Here is a 17,697-nt window from a genome sequence, read left to right on the forward strand (position 1 = left end):
TGGAGGAAAAAGTATTGTTTGGAAAAAATAAACCAGGAATGGCAATAGCTTAAGGAGCAAGAGATGGAACAGCAATGCAACATTTTGGATGCCGGCTGCAGTTAAACAAAGAGAAGAAGAAAAAGAAGAAATAAAAGTACAGTGTGATCTAATAGATATTCTTTAAAGAACAAAAAAGTAATTGATTACTATTTCAGTATCTTAGACAAAATAAATTGAGAAGATATGAGTTTTTATTTTTATTTTTGATTGTATTTGATTGTTGTTTTGTTGTTGTTTGATTGATTATTATTATTATTATTATTATTATTTAGAATATTGTAAATAGTAGATATTCTGATCCACACTCCATACCAGTTGATGGGGGTAAATGCACCAAATCGTTGTTTCCCGACCACCAATAAACCTCAAAGAAGAAGAAGAAAAACTCCAACTTCCGCAATGCAATTCGCGTATTGTTGTTCGATCGGATGCAGGCGGGAGAGGATCATATTGATGAGATGATTTTAGCCGTGGAGCTCTGAGTCTCTGTCTGTGGTTAAAGACAGCCGGTCTAATTCTCAAAATGAAAAGAGCAACAGAAAATCAAGGAAACTCTCAGTAAGAAAACCTACGGACTCTGTTTGCACTTGTCACTACCCAAGTGACAGCACTCCATTGCTAAGATGAACGCGCGTTAGCCAGCTAGCTAAACAGAGCACTTCCTGAAACAGTAACGACTTGCTAATATTCCGTTTTATTTTGTTAACCAGGCACTGTTAGTAGACCATTATGTACGCTCTTAAAGTACAAAGATACGTGGTTGTTAATGTTTTGTTTTTTTCTGAAAGCGAGCCAAACACTATGTAAAGATTTAACTGTAACTAATAAGTTAGCACTTCACCCCTGAAGCTTCCACATATTGTCTGCTGGACTCGTGCCGTCACGTAGCGTAATATGATTGGCAGAAACGGACTAGCAGGTGTCTTCCTTGTGTTGGCCATAGACATAGCTAGCTATGTGTTGACTGTGGTAAGACAACTCGTGCTAGGTCTGTCGTTTCTGCAACACCTTGGTTCTTTATCTGACGTTACCGTTACTTATTTAAAAACTGCTCTGCTAAGTTGCATTATTGTCGTCTTGGTGACAAGACTAACTTTTTGATGATCGAAACATGATCAGTTCCCCCCTCTCTGGCTTTCTTACAGAACTCTTACAGAATACTTTCCCCCGAGGAATAAAGGTGGGTCAAAGTGTTGTCTCGGAAAATAACAGTGTATTTACTCCGTGATACTCGCCTTAACGCATTTGTGTTTTTCATGGTGTATTTTAACATCTCGACATGGCAAACAGTGAATGCAACAACATGCAGCTCTAAGTAAGACAGGTTATTATGCATTGCCTCCTTCCTGGAGCAGATTCAAAACTGATATCAAATTATATTGGCTGGCTGACATTTGGCAACATGTTAACCCTGTTCACACTTGACCATTCAGTGGCACTAAATATATTAGGAGACATAATGCACAAATGTTTCTTCTTTTTTTTTAGTGAAGGACCTTGTATTCCAGCAGCGCTTCCGAACCCATTTCACACCTTTACTCCAGGAGACTCCAATGAAGCCTTCTCAGCTCAACCGGCTTTCTTACCCACCTCCTAGGAGAATGTTGCCACTTCAAAGCCCTGAGCTGTGCCACAGGGACAGACTGTGTCCATCAGGGCACACTCCTTATTCTCCAGGACCAATCCATTCATCAGGGTTTGTTCCAAGCAGCCCAACTAACATTGGCCCCTTAGTGAATAGGTTCAATCCCATGCCAAGGGGCAGTCTGGGTCCTCTGCAGCACCAACACCATCAACCTCCAGGGTCTTCCTACTCACCGTGGTTTGCTCCAGTCAGGCCAACTCATAGTACTACAGCTAATAGGCCTCCCAGTGTCTTTTACCCTGCATCCCCTCAATACAAGAAGGGTTTAAGCAACCACTCCCCATCCTCCCACACCCGGAGAGATCAAGGGACTGAATCCAAGGTTACTTTGTGCTACTCAGGATTTAAAAATGTAAGAGCACAAAGACCAGAATCAAACAAGGTATTGTTTTCTCTTTTTTAATATGGCCATGAGTGAAATCAAGATTTGTTTAAAAAGTGTCTTGTTTGTTACCTGTACTCCACTATAGCAATGTTGTGATGCTGAATTGTTGTGGCTTTTAACATTTACTCTGTTAGGTTCAATCCAGCGATGTGAGAAGTCCCATTTATACTATCCAGCTCCACAGGCCCCCCCCGACCCCATCATTCTACACCTGTGCAGTTCAAGACGTTTCCCCACAGCCCCTCTCACAATCAAAAGATGGGAGTCCTGAGAAGAGCCAGTGTCCCTCGCGGGGCTACCAGCCTTCTCCGAGTACCCAGTCTTCTGACGGGAGTAGTGGTTCCAGTTTACCCATCATGCCCAGCCCTGTTGCCCCTTGCCAGGTAAAATTTGGCACACGTTTTATAAAACATCAAGTTCAGGATTTTGGTAATATAATTTGAGCTGATCATCATTACTTTGCAAGCACAGTCTCAAGCCAGGCTTGTGGTACTGGGGCCAAAATAATGTTCACTTGGGGAGAGCATGGTCTGTTGTTCTCAGCCTTTGCAATATGACTTTTTAAAACAGAGATTCAGGTGATATAGCTTAAAGAGCATTTGCCAGGTGTTTAGTAAATCAGTGTACTTATATTTATTTAACTTAGTGTCTCTTGTAAACAGGGCAGTGTGAAAATTGAACAGCTAGTTATTTAAATTATTTACAGGATACGTTAACTTGCTCCGTTTGGTGTGACAGGTAAGGTTGACATCAGTGTTTTGCTTTACGCTCTTGACCGTGGAATTTGATGTAGTTGTCATTCCATATTAAATGCCAGCTCTAACAGCGTCTGCCGTCTAGCATGGATACGACTGAATGAGTAATGGAGGACTCAGACACATCATGCAGATAGAAATGGTTGAAAGGGCACAGAGATGCCTAAGATGCCACTGTGCAGATGTCAGCGACTGTCATGCCTCTGAGGAGGGCCGTAGATTAGGATAGCGCCTCCGTTATTCTTGCATGCACGGAGATGTTTATGTGCTCAACGCCTTGTTTGTTGCAGTATTCTCCGAAATGCAAAACGTAGTAGAGAAGAAGAAGAAGAAGAGAGAGAAAGGAAAGCAGGCTGCCTGGCGACAGTAATAAACACATTCATGTTAAACACTGACGTATTATTATTATTATTATTATTATTATTATTATTATTATTAACCTTCCGTCGTTTATCTCCAAATCGAAATTACTGTCTACCTCTAACTAGGGCTGCACGATATAAGGAAAATATCTCATTGCGATTATTTTGACTGATATTGAGATATGATTCACGATATTGGAGGGAATGATAATTTATGTATCATTAGTCTCATTTTCATTAAATTGAAGAAATTTAAAAAAAAATGTAAATGATTATAGTATGATTTTTGCGGGGTCTGTACCAAACAAAGATTCTTTAGTCTACATACAATTTGTAGACTGAGATGTCTCCGCAGCACCACAATACTTAATTCAGAATGGTTTGACCCCCCTGCGATTTGGATATTACACTAGTTCATATTGCGATTTCAATAAAATTGCTATTAATTGTGCAGCCCTACCTCTACCACTGTTAAGAATACTTTTGTTTTTTCACACTCTCCAGCAAAATGCCTCTTCTTTTTCCAGTGCGGTGTGTCTGACCCCTTATTTAAGGTCATTTGGCTCCCTGTGGTCTGTACATAAAGAATAATACAGATGTTTGTACAGGCGAACCTGATCAGCCAGTTTCCCAGCCGACCATGTTGAGTGAAAGCGTGCACCGAGCTACAAAAATTCAGAGGTGCACGACCACGCGCCACGACAAGTTGCGGAGCCTTTTTGCACTGGAAACGACAGATGTGGTGACGTCATTTTAAACATGACTTTACAATTATCAGCACAATGTTTTTGTTGAGGACCCATTACACGTATACATTATGAGATGCCCCACCCATCAACCGAGCAGGAGTGCCCTCGACAGGCAAAAGAACATTAAGAGTAGCTCTCTTTTCCTTGCACAGAGTCATCTTACATTTACTTTTTCCTTTTTTGTTACTACTTTGGACCAAACTTGCAAGCTGTGTGTGGACTCTGGTTAGCATGAGTCCACATTTTCATACTCTGTGGTCGCTAGGATGGTACCTGTTCAGGTGAAAGTCTTAAATTTAACTTGGAGAATCCTGGGGGTACCTTGTATTTAACTCATGACCCAGGTGTAGCTCTGTCTTTGATGGTATGGGATACAATATAACACTGTTATTGCTTTTTTTTTTTTTTTTTTCCACTGTTTTCTTTTTTTAGGACCATCAACCTAAACAAGCACCTTCAAGTGAAAACTTAAGTCCAGGTAATATCGTCAAAGTAAATTTTTCCACCTTTCACTCATAAAGCTGCAATCTTTTAACCTTGTTGGCATGTAATGTTTGCACTGCAGTGACAGGTGTTGAGTTGCATCAGAGGCCTGTACTACGAAACAAGATCAACATGCCCTGGATTTCTTTCAGTTATCCGGTTTCACCTAGCCTAACAACCGCCGTCCCGCATAACCTGTGTCATGACGCTGGTTATCAACTAGTTCAATCAACCCAGGGTTTCCCTAGCCAGCGGTGTGCATGTTCACATAAAAGAGGCGCTGTTTGCACAGCACGACCAATCGCAAACATCAACCAGAGCCGCATATTTTATATAAGAAGAGCAAATTATAATTCTACATAAATATGAAGAACACGGTTTTGCAGGCAAAACGCAATACAATCGCTGCTTCCTAAAACAGGAAGGAAAGCTGGCAAAAAAATAGCAGACGCTGTAAATGCGTAAATCACAACGCTTATCAATATCACTTCCCAATCAGTCAGGCACAAGATCCGGTGAAAATCTATGTCTTTTATAAAAATACCCATCATGGAATGTCAACGGGGTTGTCGGCGTTTTAAATTTTCTGAGCGCATCTCTCTCTCTCTCTCTCTCTCTCTCTCTCTCTCTCTCTCTCTCTCTCTCTCTCTCTCTCTCTCTCTCTCTCTCTCTCTCTCTCTGCGCACTGAGCTCCACCTGATCTTCTAAGAACAGTGATGGCGTTATCAATCGAGTATTGATTGGTCAGTAGGCGGTGCTTTTACACCGGTTGATCTCTAATCTCCTACATAACCGTCGTGATACACAAAATCCTGGGTTGAACCTGAAGTTACCTCGTTAACGCCAAATCTGGCTTCGTAGTACAGGCCTCCGGTGTTGAGTTTGACTACACTGAAATTGTCATTGACCGGTATGTCATGTTAATTCACTTTACTTGAGTGATGAAGATAGATGATCATCTTAGATGATGATCATCTCCAGCAACAGTACCATTTTTTTTTTTAAGCTGGAGTGTGGAACTTTTACATATGAGTGAATATCTGTTACATTCAAGCCCTTGCTAAACAAGTTCACACAATGCTGACTAAGCCTATCACTGCCAGGGAAAGCTCTCTGCATTTCTCATTATACCTGTGTTCTGGTGGCTGTCGCAACATTACCGCACTGGCAGATACAGCTTATTTGTACTCGTAACAACATTGTTACATAAGAGTAAACAAAGTGGTGTCAACCAACCTTGCTTACTCACTTACAGTTCTTCACAGCATGACCGTTTTTTCTGGCTCTCTGATTGGTTACACGGTATGTCAGTCTACTTGTATGACCCAATACCTTGATAGGCAGGCAGGGAGGGGGGAGAGACCACAGCAACATGGCGTTATTATGAATCCTACTGCTTTGACACTGTTTGTTCAATCACTTTCACTGCCAGAGGGGGGGAGACTGGCACTTGTACTCTTTACAAGTTGCTAAATACCTGGAAATATAGATGTGAGCTTCAACTGTTGTTAGTTACAAAAGAAGCTGTTACTTTTACATGCCACCCATTGCTCCTGTTGAAATAAATGGTAGTAAATGGGTAATTGTACATGGTAGCATAGTACAATTCAGCTGAACACTGACATTGGTATTCATATTTGTGGACAATATTTGTAAAAAAAAGTATATTTTTCATGTCTTTTTCTGTCTCCAGAAGTGGTCTCGAATTGCTCATCTCAGAAGAGGTGTAGGGAGTTTGAGGACTGTGGAGGCGGTGCCAAGAAACTGTGTCTACCAGATATAAACTCTGGCAAAGCACAGACACCAAAGCCCACTGATGGCAACTCGCTCAGCACTTCGCTGCTGTCTCAGCCGTCATCGAGGCATTCTTTAGGTTTGAAAGTGTCCCCCAAAGCCACAGATAGCTATCTGTGCACAGAACCAGCACCTGGCCAATCAACACACTTGGAACTGTCTTCCACATTTAAACCCACCCAGTCATCCTGCGCATCACTGTCACCAGAACCTTGTATAAGACGACCATCAATCGGGGCAAAGCAAGCCTTTATAAATTCCACCCAGAATCACAGTTTGAAGTTACTAGAGTTAAGACCTTCAAATCCAGGTGAAGAAAGGAAGAAAAGAAGTGAGGAAAACAATAAAAGGGATAAATCAAGCTCTTTCTTATCCTCTGAGGTATCCCAAGACACTAGAAGCTCACGTCATTTTCAGGTAGGCAGACACCATGCTGGTCCTACTCACCGTACCTCCATCTTACCAGTCAAGACCCTGAGCAGAGGTAATCATGTGGGGGAGAGCAGAAAGTCGGACAGTAGCACTCCCAAACCAGCCTCAAAAACAAATTCAGGTTCTCTGAGTTGTCGTACGGTAGAACGGAACAAGACTGTCCGCCCACGAAGATCTGTTGCAATCCCAAATGACATAGATGAGCTTTTCACCCCTGATCCCATGACCTATGTAGTTGGCCCTTTTCATAAAACTGCGAAGCCCAAGTTAGATGGGATCAAATCCTCCACCTCGGAGAAAAGTTGGTCATCCAGCACAGTGACCAGCTCCAATACCTCAGTTGCTGGGTCCTCGTGTCGCAAAACTGGTTCTCCTCATGCAGTGGACACCCCAGTCGTTTCCTTGCCATCAGCACAACAACCACAATTCTTGCCATTTGTGGTTTTGAAGCGGGTAAAACTTGAGGACTTAAAATCTATTCACTCCAAGGACGGTGATCTCAAAAACGTCCCTTTCGCTTCTTCAGGAAGGCAGATTAAGAATGAGGGTGTTAAATCTGATGAGAAACCCACATCTCTCCTCCCCAACAATGAGAGACCCTGCGCTTTAGAGACTGGCGCGGAAACTGCTACATCTCATTGTTCTCAGTCTCCGCTCCCGGACAGGCAGGCAAGTGAAGGGCATAGAAAGCTGGTGAATGAAGAGGATCCTATAGATGTAGAGTTGGACCTAGGCCTGAGCTTTGCATTAGATTTGGATCTAACTGAGAGTTCCCATAGCAGTGAGGAGGAGCAGCTGCTTTCTTTGCAGGAGATTATGGAGCGTGTTACTAAGCCTCCAGATACGCAGGAAAAGGGAGCCCTCTCAGAGCCTAGTACACGTGGAAATCGCAGCTGCCAGTCAAAAACTGTAAGCTTCACATGGTTTTGTCTTTATTGCACATAGTTATGAATGTATGATCAGCAACTTGCTGAGCTAAAAGACCAGTAAAACCTGTATTATCTTTTTGGTTGTATTCCCCACAGCAGCCATTGCCATCCACCACAAAGTCAGGCATCTACAAGAACAACCTCGACCAGATACTGAAGGAAATCAACACCAATAAAAAGTATATTATGCAGAAAATGTCACTCCCATCACCTTTTTTCATATAAAGCTACAGTAGCTGCACATGAAATATTTTTATGAGTTAATTTTCTCCACTTTCTTTTCATCCATCAGAGTGAAAGAGATTGAGACGCAACTTCAAACTGCATGGAAAGAGGACCTGTTGAGATTAGCTGAATACGAGGAGGCTGAGGAGAACCAGGAGGAGGTTGTCTCCGCTGAACAACAGTAAATCATGCAGAAGCACACTGACACATACCTTGTCACTGGGACCCAGGCCTTGCACAGTAGTTAACTGTAATCTGCATTTTTGTTGTCCTTTGTTTTCTAGGGAATTCCTGCAGCGCTACTCTTTGATGTCCAATGCAATCAGGGAAGTGCCTCCAGGAGAACTAGTGTTCAACCTGGAGAAATTTGGCCAGATCTTTGACCAAGATACGCTGCAGCTCAGACAATGCATGGTCAATCCACAAGGGACAGCACAGAAAACGCTGCTTTGGTGAGTTGTATTTGTGTGTGGATATACACGTGAAGTTTCATGCCTCAACAACTGAAGACGTGATTGTCATGAAATTTGATATTGGTAATTATGGTCCTCAGTGATGTGATTATACCACATTCATGCGTCCCACAGGATGAACATTTTCTGCCTAGTCACACTGCTGGCATTTGTAGCATAGTGTCGCGGCGCTCCCTTTGCAAAGAATTTAAAAACATGCTGGCCTCAGAAACAAGAACTGCTTCGGTGGACACAGGCGCTACATTGCTCATTAGCAAAGCTTTAGACTGTTAGTTTTGCCAATTAATGAATTCCTCTAAGCTTTCTCTCTCCACTTACGTTCCCCAGGTCCAGCCCTGCTCAACTGCGATTGCATGTCAATATTGGATTGTTCCAGGAAGCTTACGACTGTCGCTCACCCTGTCCAACTCAGGTTACCCGTTTCCTATTCAAGGTAGGCCCCGCGCACATATGAACCATGTCAATAGGGATTTCTGTCCAATTGTCTGAACTTTGGCAGTAATTCTTTGTTGATCTTGTCAGATGATGTCAGTCCATAGTGAGAGGATGATATCTGAAAATATACTACAGGCCCTCTGTGACATCGCGTACACTGCTGCGTATCAGATAGGTGAGTGCCCAGCCACCCACCCAAGCTTTTGGTATTTTCTCATTATCGTTTCAACGATATCGGTTTAACGTGTGTCTTTTCTGTGTGTATGCTTCCTCAGTGAAAAATGGAAGCCAGCTGTTTAAAGTGTGGGTGCCCAGTTTGGCGGATGTGGCGCTGGTCCTGATGAATATGGGAATTGCGTTTGTTACTCTCTTCCCTTTTGAGAATCTGCAGCCTCCATTCACAGAGGGAGATTTGCTGTAAGCAGTGTTCCTGTTTCATTCATTTCCTTGTTTACTATGTAAAAGCTTGCGTTGTGAGCTGAAAGTTGTTTATTTGATGTTTTTGTTTAAATCTCATGTAGTCGAATTTCTGTGTGTTTGTGTAGGGAGGACATCTACATCAATAGTGAGACTCCTTCCAGTAACAGGGAACAGAGCACTTTCCCTGAACACAACTGCAACAACATCTTGAAGGTGAGATGCAAAAGGAAACGGATGTCTGATAGGAGGAGTTTGTTGTCATGTCTGTGAGAGAGAGAGTTTGGCAGAGAGAGAGAGAGAGAACTTCACCATTGAGATCATTCACAACTTCTCCTGTGTTCTCGTCTGCAGTACCTGTCTTACTGTATGGGCCTCTGTCCACGGGCATACAGCGATGATGAGCTGCTGTTGCTGCTAACTGTGGTGGGAAGGTTGGGCCTGGACACACGGCTCATCCTCCAGTCCAGTGTGGAACTGTTTCCTCTACAGCACAAAATTGTCAAGAACATGAGGGACTGGGACACCATGGTCAGTTCAGACATGCCTCAGATTCCTTAAAAGTCATAAAATTTGCGTTTTCCAGGCTTTTCAATTAATAGGAATATTTTTCCAGTCTGTACCATTACATGGCAAATGTGCGAAAAATCATGTAAAATTATCAAATTGATTTAGACTGCATGCCACTGTTATTCCTAACAGACAAAACTGTAAAAAATGAAAAAAGTAAAACAAGATGTTTAATACATGTTTGGAGTTTACTTTTTAGCTCCAATTTGCTTTGAATCTGCTTTTGAAATTTTGGCAGCAGGAGTGTGTCAAATGACAAACGTAATTATGAATGTATCATCACAATACACTCCCACTGGCAGCTGATAATATTGACTCATCGCCAATTCCTTCTGTACAAAAATGTACTTGGGAATTGTTGTGGTTAATATATTGCATGTAGTTTTCGTGCATACCAGTGTTAATTTTGACAGCAAATTCTGATTTACTCTTAGTCTTTTGAATAACACCATTTAGTTTCAGTCTTATTTTAGTCATCTGAAATCTTTTAGTCGACTAAATATAAGAGTTTTAGTCTTAGTCTAGTTTTAGTAGACCAAATATTAGCAGATTTTAGTCAACTAAATCTACAGTGGATTTAGTTGACTAAATGTTTCTCCAGAATTTTTGGTCATTGGAAGTATCCATCAGTCTGTTATGGAACGGTATTAAGGTTTGAATATGCAATACAGACACAGACTTAACGGTCCGTCCTAGACCTAGCTCTGACATTTCTGTTGTTCATGAGACATGTCGTTGCCCTCGGACCGGGTGCACTGCAAAACGTTAGCGTGTTGCTAACAAGCAAAGTCAACTGAAATCAGCCAAAGCTGTGTAACTAAGACTGTGCAACTAAGTATAATGTAAACAACCTTACTGTTGTGAAAACGTCCTCGAAACTGTGCAAAGTTCTGCAAACTCGTCCTCCTGTGTAACTGCTGCTGCGTTTGTTTAGCTGTTGCGCCTGTATTTGCCGCGGCTTTTTAAAATGGCTCTGCTGCTTCTACATAAATCAACCTACCCTCAAAGATTCACTCTGATTGGATTTCTTCCCAACTTGTCCCACAAAAAAAGAGTGGTTCTGATTGGATCTCTTCTCCATTCGTCCCTCCCTAACATTTTCGTCTCATTTTTATTTGTTGACTAAAGTGTCTGTTATATTTCGTCACAGTTTTCGTCATCATATCTGACTTTTTATTTAGTTTTTATTTATTTTTCGTCCGTGAAAAAGGTTTGTTGACGAATATTTTTCGTCATAGTCTTCGTCAACGAAATTAACACTGGTGCATACACAGAAATCTCAGAATGTTTGGTCATGAAAACTGGTTTAAAGGCATGGAAATCCACTGGCCAAAATGTGTACGAACCCTGTTCACCTTTTAATTCATAGTATCATGATTTTTTTTTTTTTTTTTAACTGAACTAATTATTTATTTATCAAAAATGTTTTTAGCTGCCCAGAATTTGTCTGGCCCTTATTGATCTGACAGATGACCACCACAACATGTGCCTACTAGTTCAACTGCTGCCTGAGGACATACGTGGAAAGTAAGTCTTTTTTTAAAATCAATTTTCCTCTCGTCTGCTCGTCTCCATTTCTTTCTTACACAAGACCATTTTTTTCAGGTATTTGATTTTATTGTATTGCACATTGAAAAATGTATTCACTTTTGTTTATATAGGCAACTGCGTGGACATCTGAGCCTGTCCATGATCTCAAAACTGTTGGATGGAAATTGTACTTACAAGCCCAGAGAAAACGAGTTTCAGGTAATCTGTTTCAGTGTGTAACCTAAACTAATATAGTTTCCTTTAGATCCCAGCAGTTGAAATATGTAGTTATCTAAATGACCATCACAATCTTCAGTAACCTATAGTTCTCTGCTCCTTGTTCTCTTCCGTGCTTAGCTCTCTGACCTGAGGCCGTACCTACCCCGTATGCAACCCTCCACCCTCCTCCGAGGCATGCTAAACTCCTCCAGCAGAAGTCCGAAAGATAAAGACAACGAGTACATGGCCACCCTCGACCAACAGGTGAGCATGCCTTAAACTTCAAAATGTTCCATCCTTAAATTAATTTGATCACTCTTGTCTTGTTTTATATGTCTAGTCTTTTTTTTATTATGTTTTAAGTAATCACAGAATTTTAACTGAATGTGTTTGTGAATGAATGATGCAAGTTTCTTTCCACTTCTCCTGTGTTACAGTCCTACTACCTCTGCTATAGCCTACTGACCTTGGCAAATGAAGCTTCCAAATTTCAGTTCTTCCCAGCTCATCAAAAGGTATGACTTTTTTTCCGGTCTCAAGGGGTTATTTATCAGCTGTATTATCATTGGGTGTTTTGATGTCTGAGCCTTTTTAAGAGGTGTGTTAAAGTTGTCTTGCCTTTTTCTTCTGGCTCTCAGGAGCAGCTGCTGTTTCTGTGCTGTGAGCTGGAAACGCACATCAAGTGTGATATCAGAGAGAGTGAGAAATGTCTTTACCGGAGCAAGGTGAGTTTGATTTCAAAAATAACTTCAGGTATGTGTCTATCAGTGTGCATTTTGATATAGATCCAGATGCAGTATTAAAATGTCTACATTTTCTACAATGCATTTAAACGGGACATACCATGAAAAACTGACTCTTGAAATAAGACAACGGCGTCAGTGTTGTGTGCTGCCTAGATCAGAAAACTTGGGATTCAGCAAGCCCTTCATATGTCACATGCAGGCTCATTAGAATATTCTTATTATTATTCTTATGCCCTCCATCCGAGTATCTCAACCCACGGCTTGAGAACTACCTTTGCAAAGGTGCGCCGTATTTTTCTCGCAAGCCAATCGGAGCACACTGGGCTTTTTTGGGATGGAGGCTTAGAGAAACGGGCGCTAAAACAGAGTGTGTCTGTATTTAAATAATAATTAATTGTGTTAATAATAAAACATTCAGACCGATTACATCGATGAACATTAAAGCATGTTAACATGTTCTAGTAGAAAACCTGAAAATGATCATAATATGGGACCTTGTGCAGCCTTGACAAAGGTTTGCGCTTTTTGAAAGCTTTCAAGTTTAAACTCTATTATCCTGAAGAAAATTTGTTTTGCAGCCAGGCATTAAAGTCAAAATTCAAAGGGATTTATCAATACACAGCAGACATCTATAGTCAAAAACACACAAGTAGGATAAAATATGCACAATTTAAATGAATGAAACTTGTATTGCCCTGAGGGAAATTTGTTTTGCACTCAAGGGAGTCACATTAAGAATTAAGCACAGACAACAGTAAATAACAATAAACAATAAAAACCACACCAAACATCCAACAACATTGAAGACGTAGAGGATACAGAAAACAGAATATAAACATCAACAACAACAACAACAACAACGCAGCAATGGTTGTGACATGCAACCATCAGTCCAATAGCTAAAATGATTTAATAAATAATTAAATAAATAATCAATCGTGCACATTATAAAATGTCTATGTGCCTGTGTCTGATCTGTTAGTAACTGAATGCTCCTCGGCACAAATGATGTAATGGCACGTTTGGTTTTTGTTAGGGGCATTCAAAATCTACGTCCAGAGGGGAGGGGGGGGGGAAACTCTGAGAAAAGTGGGTGGGATGGATCATCCAGTATCCTCAGGGCCAGATTGAGGGTATACTATTCTGTGAGGTTGGAGATGCTTTTAACATTAGGAATATTAAAATACTGTATGTCAAGATTAAAATGTCAATAATAAAACGTGTATAGGGTAGAAATAAAAACATGTCTGTCTATCCAACAAGTGTGTAGCACACCAATAATGACCAACAATTGAATTACTAAGAATTGAAACCTGAAATGTTTCTCTATCATTTTCTCTTTTTAAATGTTGTTATTAAACAGAAAATATGCCTTAGGGCTGCAACTAATTTTTTTCTTCTTCTCAATTATACTGTATATTAATCCGCTAATCATTTTTTTTAATCAATGAATTGCTTAGTCTAAAAGAAAATCAAAGATTTTGAAGACTCAATTATGATATTTGTCGATGATACGTTAATTCATTGACAAATTGCTGACTTGATTTCAAGATGCAGTCATGCAAGCCAATCATTAAAACGAGGGTGTGCTCTCCAGAAGCAGTGTGTTTGACAACGTCTAACTTCCTCCTCTCCTTCCAGGTGAAGGACCTGGTGGCCAGGATCTACACCAAGTGGCAGATGCTCCTTCAGAGGACCAGGCCTCTCCATGTAGTCTTATACATACTTTTATATGAATATTTTATTTAGTTTGTTTCCTCTTTAAAAGTTAAAAGCAGTATTCAGTTAAAGAAAGCTTAGTTCAGTTTAAGAGTCCTCTAATAAAGTCAAAAGTTTGTATAATACTCATTTACATTTCTATGTTTTCCTCCCGTAGGGTAAGCTGTATGACTATTGGCAGCCTTTGCCTGTGGATACATTGACAAGCAGCCAAGAAGAGCAGGAGATGGACAACAGTGATGGTGGAGAGGGGCCTGTGATGGAGGAGGATGAAGAAGAGGAAACCAATGAAACTGAAGAGGTTATAATGACTACTGAGGATGAGAAGAAAAAAGAGGGAGACGACACAATAAATGACACAAACAAGACGGGGGACGACATGAAGCCAGAAGAAATGGAGGGAGACGGTTCAATGGACGACACAAACAAGACGGGGGACGACATGAAGCCAGAAGAAATGGAGGGAGACGGTTCAATGGACGACACAAACAAGACGGGGGACGACATGAAGCCAGAAGAAATGGAGGGAGACGGTTCAATGGACGACACAAACAAGATGGGGGACGACATGAAGCCAGAAGAAATGGAGGGAGACGGTTCAATGGACGACACAAACAAGACGGGGGACGACATGAAGCCAGAAGAAAAAGAGGGAGACGGTTCAATGGACGACACAAACAAGACGGGGGACGACATGAAGCCAGAAGAAAAAGAGGGAGACGGTTCAATGGACGACACAAACAAGACTGGGGACGACATGAAGCCAGAAGAAAAAGAGGGAGACGTCACAATAGATGACAAAAACAAGACGGGGGACGACATGAAGCCAGAAGAAATGGAGGGAGACAATGCAATAGATGACACAAAGGAAACGGAGGAAGCAACAGAAACCGTTCATGGGAAGTTGAACCAAGAGATGCCAGAGATGGAACCTCAAGTACACGAGCTGGAAAAAGAGTGTACTGAGGCAGAGACTGAAAACCTGGTTGAGACAAAAGAAACGTCTTACCACAACCAGGTTGCAGCTTGTGATTTAGTGTCATAGAGATTTGTATTTATCAGCTTTTGCCTTAATGTTAAGATCAATTTGCACTCAATCTGCTTATCCTCCTATATCCCTAATCCCTATGTTTCATTGTCAATATAAATACTAATTGCATATTTATGAAAAAAAAAAAATGTTCTTATGTAAATGACTTCTCACTGCACCTCTGTTTACACTTCTGTGTAAAAATGTGGGTGCGTCTATGTTAAATACGTTACTGTATTTGAGTGCCCACAACAACCTGTGTTGGAGGGACATTTTTACATCCTTGTTGTCTTTCGGCTATGTTCATTTGTTAAAGTTAAGTCATTTCTCAATAATGGTTAATAATTCAGTCTGAGTAACTGAAAAGCTGATGTACCAACAGTATGTACGATATGCTGCAAATCAGCCTCAAGTGGAAACGTGACACAATGCTCAAAATCTACTTGACTATGCAACATGTTAAAGTTTTAATCTTAAACAGCTTGCAATGAGGTTTCTCAGCCATTATTGTTTAATTGCCTACAGTAGTTATTATAAAACAATATGCCTTTTTCACAGTAGACTGGTCATAGTAGGAAAAGCACAGGTGTTACCACTAACATTAACAATGGCTCTGTTCTATTCAAATGTCTTCACCTGTGCTTTTTTTCACAATGAAAAAGGCCTATTAAATCATTCTAAAAGGTTTCCAGATACATATTATCTTGTTTGTTATAATTGTGTTGAATGTTTGCATTTTGTTAAATTCCCAATTTGGGAAAATATTTTTCTAATGATAAAAAATACTTTTTTATAGCTGTTGCCAAATAGCAAAATAAACTTTGTTTACAACAGTCTTTGTTGCCTTTATTAAACCAACACTATCCACCGAATAGTGTCGACTGAGTGAAGACATTGTCCAAATAATGGTTGTGACAAGTGTAGGAGAAAGTGTGACCGTTGACCAGTTCTGGTCTGGCCCAAAAGGCCAGATACTATCCGACTCCAATGTGTGGTCACTACACAATGTAAATGTTCGTTAAAATGGTAGACCAGAATCAAATCAAGACAGGATTCGCTTATAGATAAGTTATAAATATCAAAGCTTTAGTGAATGATATTGCAGAATACAAACTTGTGCACAAGGATCAAATCCCTACAAGACAAAAGTCTAATCTCTCTCCCTTGCAAAACAGACAAAGTCCCGTCCGGCATCTGATGCTCGCTAACTAAAAACCTCATACTTTTATACATCTTAGGCTCTGCCTTCTTCATGTTGGTGTCTTTGCTTATCAGCTGGATGTAGTCCAGGTCCGGCCTTCTCACGGAGATTGACATTGACAGACAGTGCTGTTGTTAACCAGACAGGTGTCTCAAATTGTATACTCTGTTTCATCAATGTTTTACAGTGTGTATTCTGCTTGATATATGTAGCTACATGTTCTTCTGCAGAGCAGAAAAGGGGCATAACAAGGTCATTTCATGCCTGAGTCTTACTTCTTACTTACTGCGAAACACATCTAGACACAGCTCCATTGTTGTCTCTGCTTCCCCTGATCAGAGGCCTTTCTCAGTTTCTAATAATTTCCCCGGGTAGTGCCAATATCCCGCACTCCCTTTATAATATCTTACCATTTAAAAGACCAGATGGCCTCTCATAACCCAGAGAAGCAGAGATGACAAGGTCAGCTCATGAACTTAAGGCCTCTCACTTTATTCTCACAAAAACATATCCTACACAAGCTTTGAATCTTTGGTATACAAAGCACAACACTGTCACTGAGCATCCAGGTTGTCTTATTACTGGAGAGAGAGAGTCCCCTGCTGGATATCTGTATGTAAATTTAGCACAAAAAGTAAGGAAATTTGTGTTTGGTAGATTATTTTTAATTAAATGGTGCCTCATTTACATGCATTTGCATAGGCTTCGATTTCGGTGGGTACTCGTACCTACCAGATTTCGTCATGAGTCATTTCCCACCACTTTTTTGAAAACCTCGAGCTCAATTTAGTTTAAAAAAAAACTCCAAGTTTAATATACCTTAACAACGATCAATGATCACCAAATTTATCATGGCCATATCTTGTAATGAACACGCCTGTCAAAAGAACTAAACCGAAATCCAACTATTATATAGGTTATCTCACATTAGCGTTGTCTTCTTCATTGGCGCCTGTGGCGAGGAAAAACAATGATCAATGATTACCAAATTTCTCTCTCATATTGCTTCTCATAACCACTAAAAACTGGTCGTTGTTTAGGTACATTAAACCACGTTAAGCTTTTTCACGTTATGACTTATAAACCCCATGAGAACCGTGGGGAGTCAACCCACAGCCGCTCCGCTGCCCTGCTGAAAATGTGAAGCAGAAACGCTTAATGTCAGATAACGTCCATAATAATTGGACTTGACAGTTTTCAGTGGTTATGAGGAGCAATATGAGAGAGAAATTAGGTAATCATTGATCATTGTTTACGTACATTAAACCACGTTTTTATTCATAAGTAAGCTATAGGACAGCGTCTTTCAAAACATGACCTGCGCGAAAGAGGAAAAGAAAAATGAATGCGTCATTGTACCCAGCACTTCCAAATGTGTCTCTGTCCCCCGCACATTTCAAACCAAACTGATGCACATGTGCATTTGTGGGATGAGCAGCAGCGCTGAGTATGTGGGTTGCGCCCATGAAAAATGTGCCAAATCTTCTCTACCAATGCCAAACAGCTTATTCTGCCATGACTCGTTTGGTGTTTGGTAGATTGGATGATTCTGCCTA

The 17,697-nt window shown here is 40.8% G+C and overlaps 1 protein-coding gene across 5 annotated transcripts; it reads left to right on the forward strand.

Annotated features, from left to right (window-relative positions):
- Positions 1 to 447: 447 nt before the first annotated feature.
- slf2 (SMC5/6 complex localization factor 2) lies at positions 448 to 15,771 on the forward strand. 5 transcript variants are annotated; one of them, XM_078272520.1, is made up of 21 exons: positions 448 to 600; positions 1,188 to 1,222; positions 1,531 to 2,069; positions 2,207 to 2,455; positions 4,371 to 4,416; positions 6,115 to 7,556; positions 7,673 to 7,755; positions 7,869 to 7,982; positions 8,086 to 8,253; positions 8,602 to 8,707; positions 8,797 to 8,884; positions 8,985 to 9,126; positions 9,255 to 9,342; positions 9,481 to 9,657; positions 11,129 to 11,223; positions 11,358 to 11,445; positions 11,584 to 11,709; positions 11,883 to 11,960; positions 12,084 to 12,170; positions 13,833 to 13,901; positions 14,068 to 15,771. In XM_078272520.1, the coding sequence occupies exons 1-21, from the start codon at positions 566 to 568 to the stop codon at positions 14,953 to 14,955; spliced, it is 4,743 nt and encodes a 1,580-aa protein (XP_078128646.1). In that variant the 5' UTR covers positions 448 to 565; the 3' UTR covers positions 14,956 to 15,771. The 5 variants fall into 5 exon arrangements, with proteins under 5 accessions (XP_078128646.1, XP_078128647.1, XP_078128649.1 ...); XM_078272521.1 differs by having other exon boundaries at positions 7,676 to 7,755; XM_078272523.1 differs by having other exon boundaries at positions 2,249 to 2,455.
- Positions 15,772 to 17,697: the final 1,926 nt, after the last annotated feature.

Source organism: Sander vitreus, chromosome 17, assembly GCF_031162955.1.
Source record: "Sander vitreus isolate 19-12246 chromosome 17, sanVit1, whole genome shotgun sequence".
Taxonomy (NCBI): Eukaryota; Metazoa; Chordata; class Actinopteri; order Perciformes; family Percidae; genus Sander; species Sander vitreus.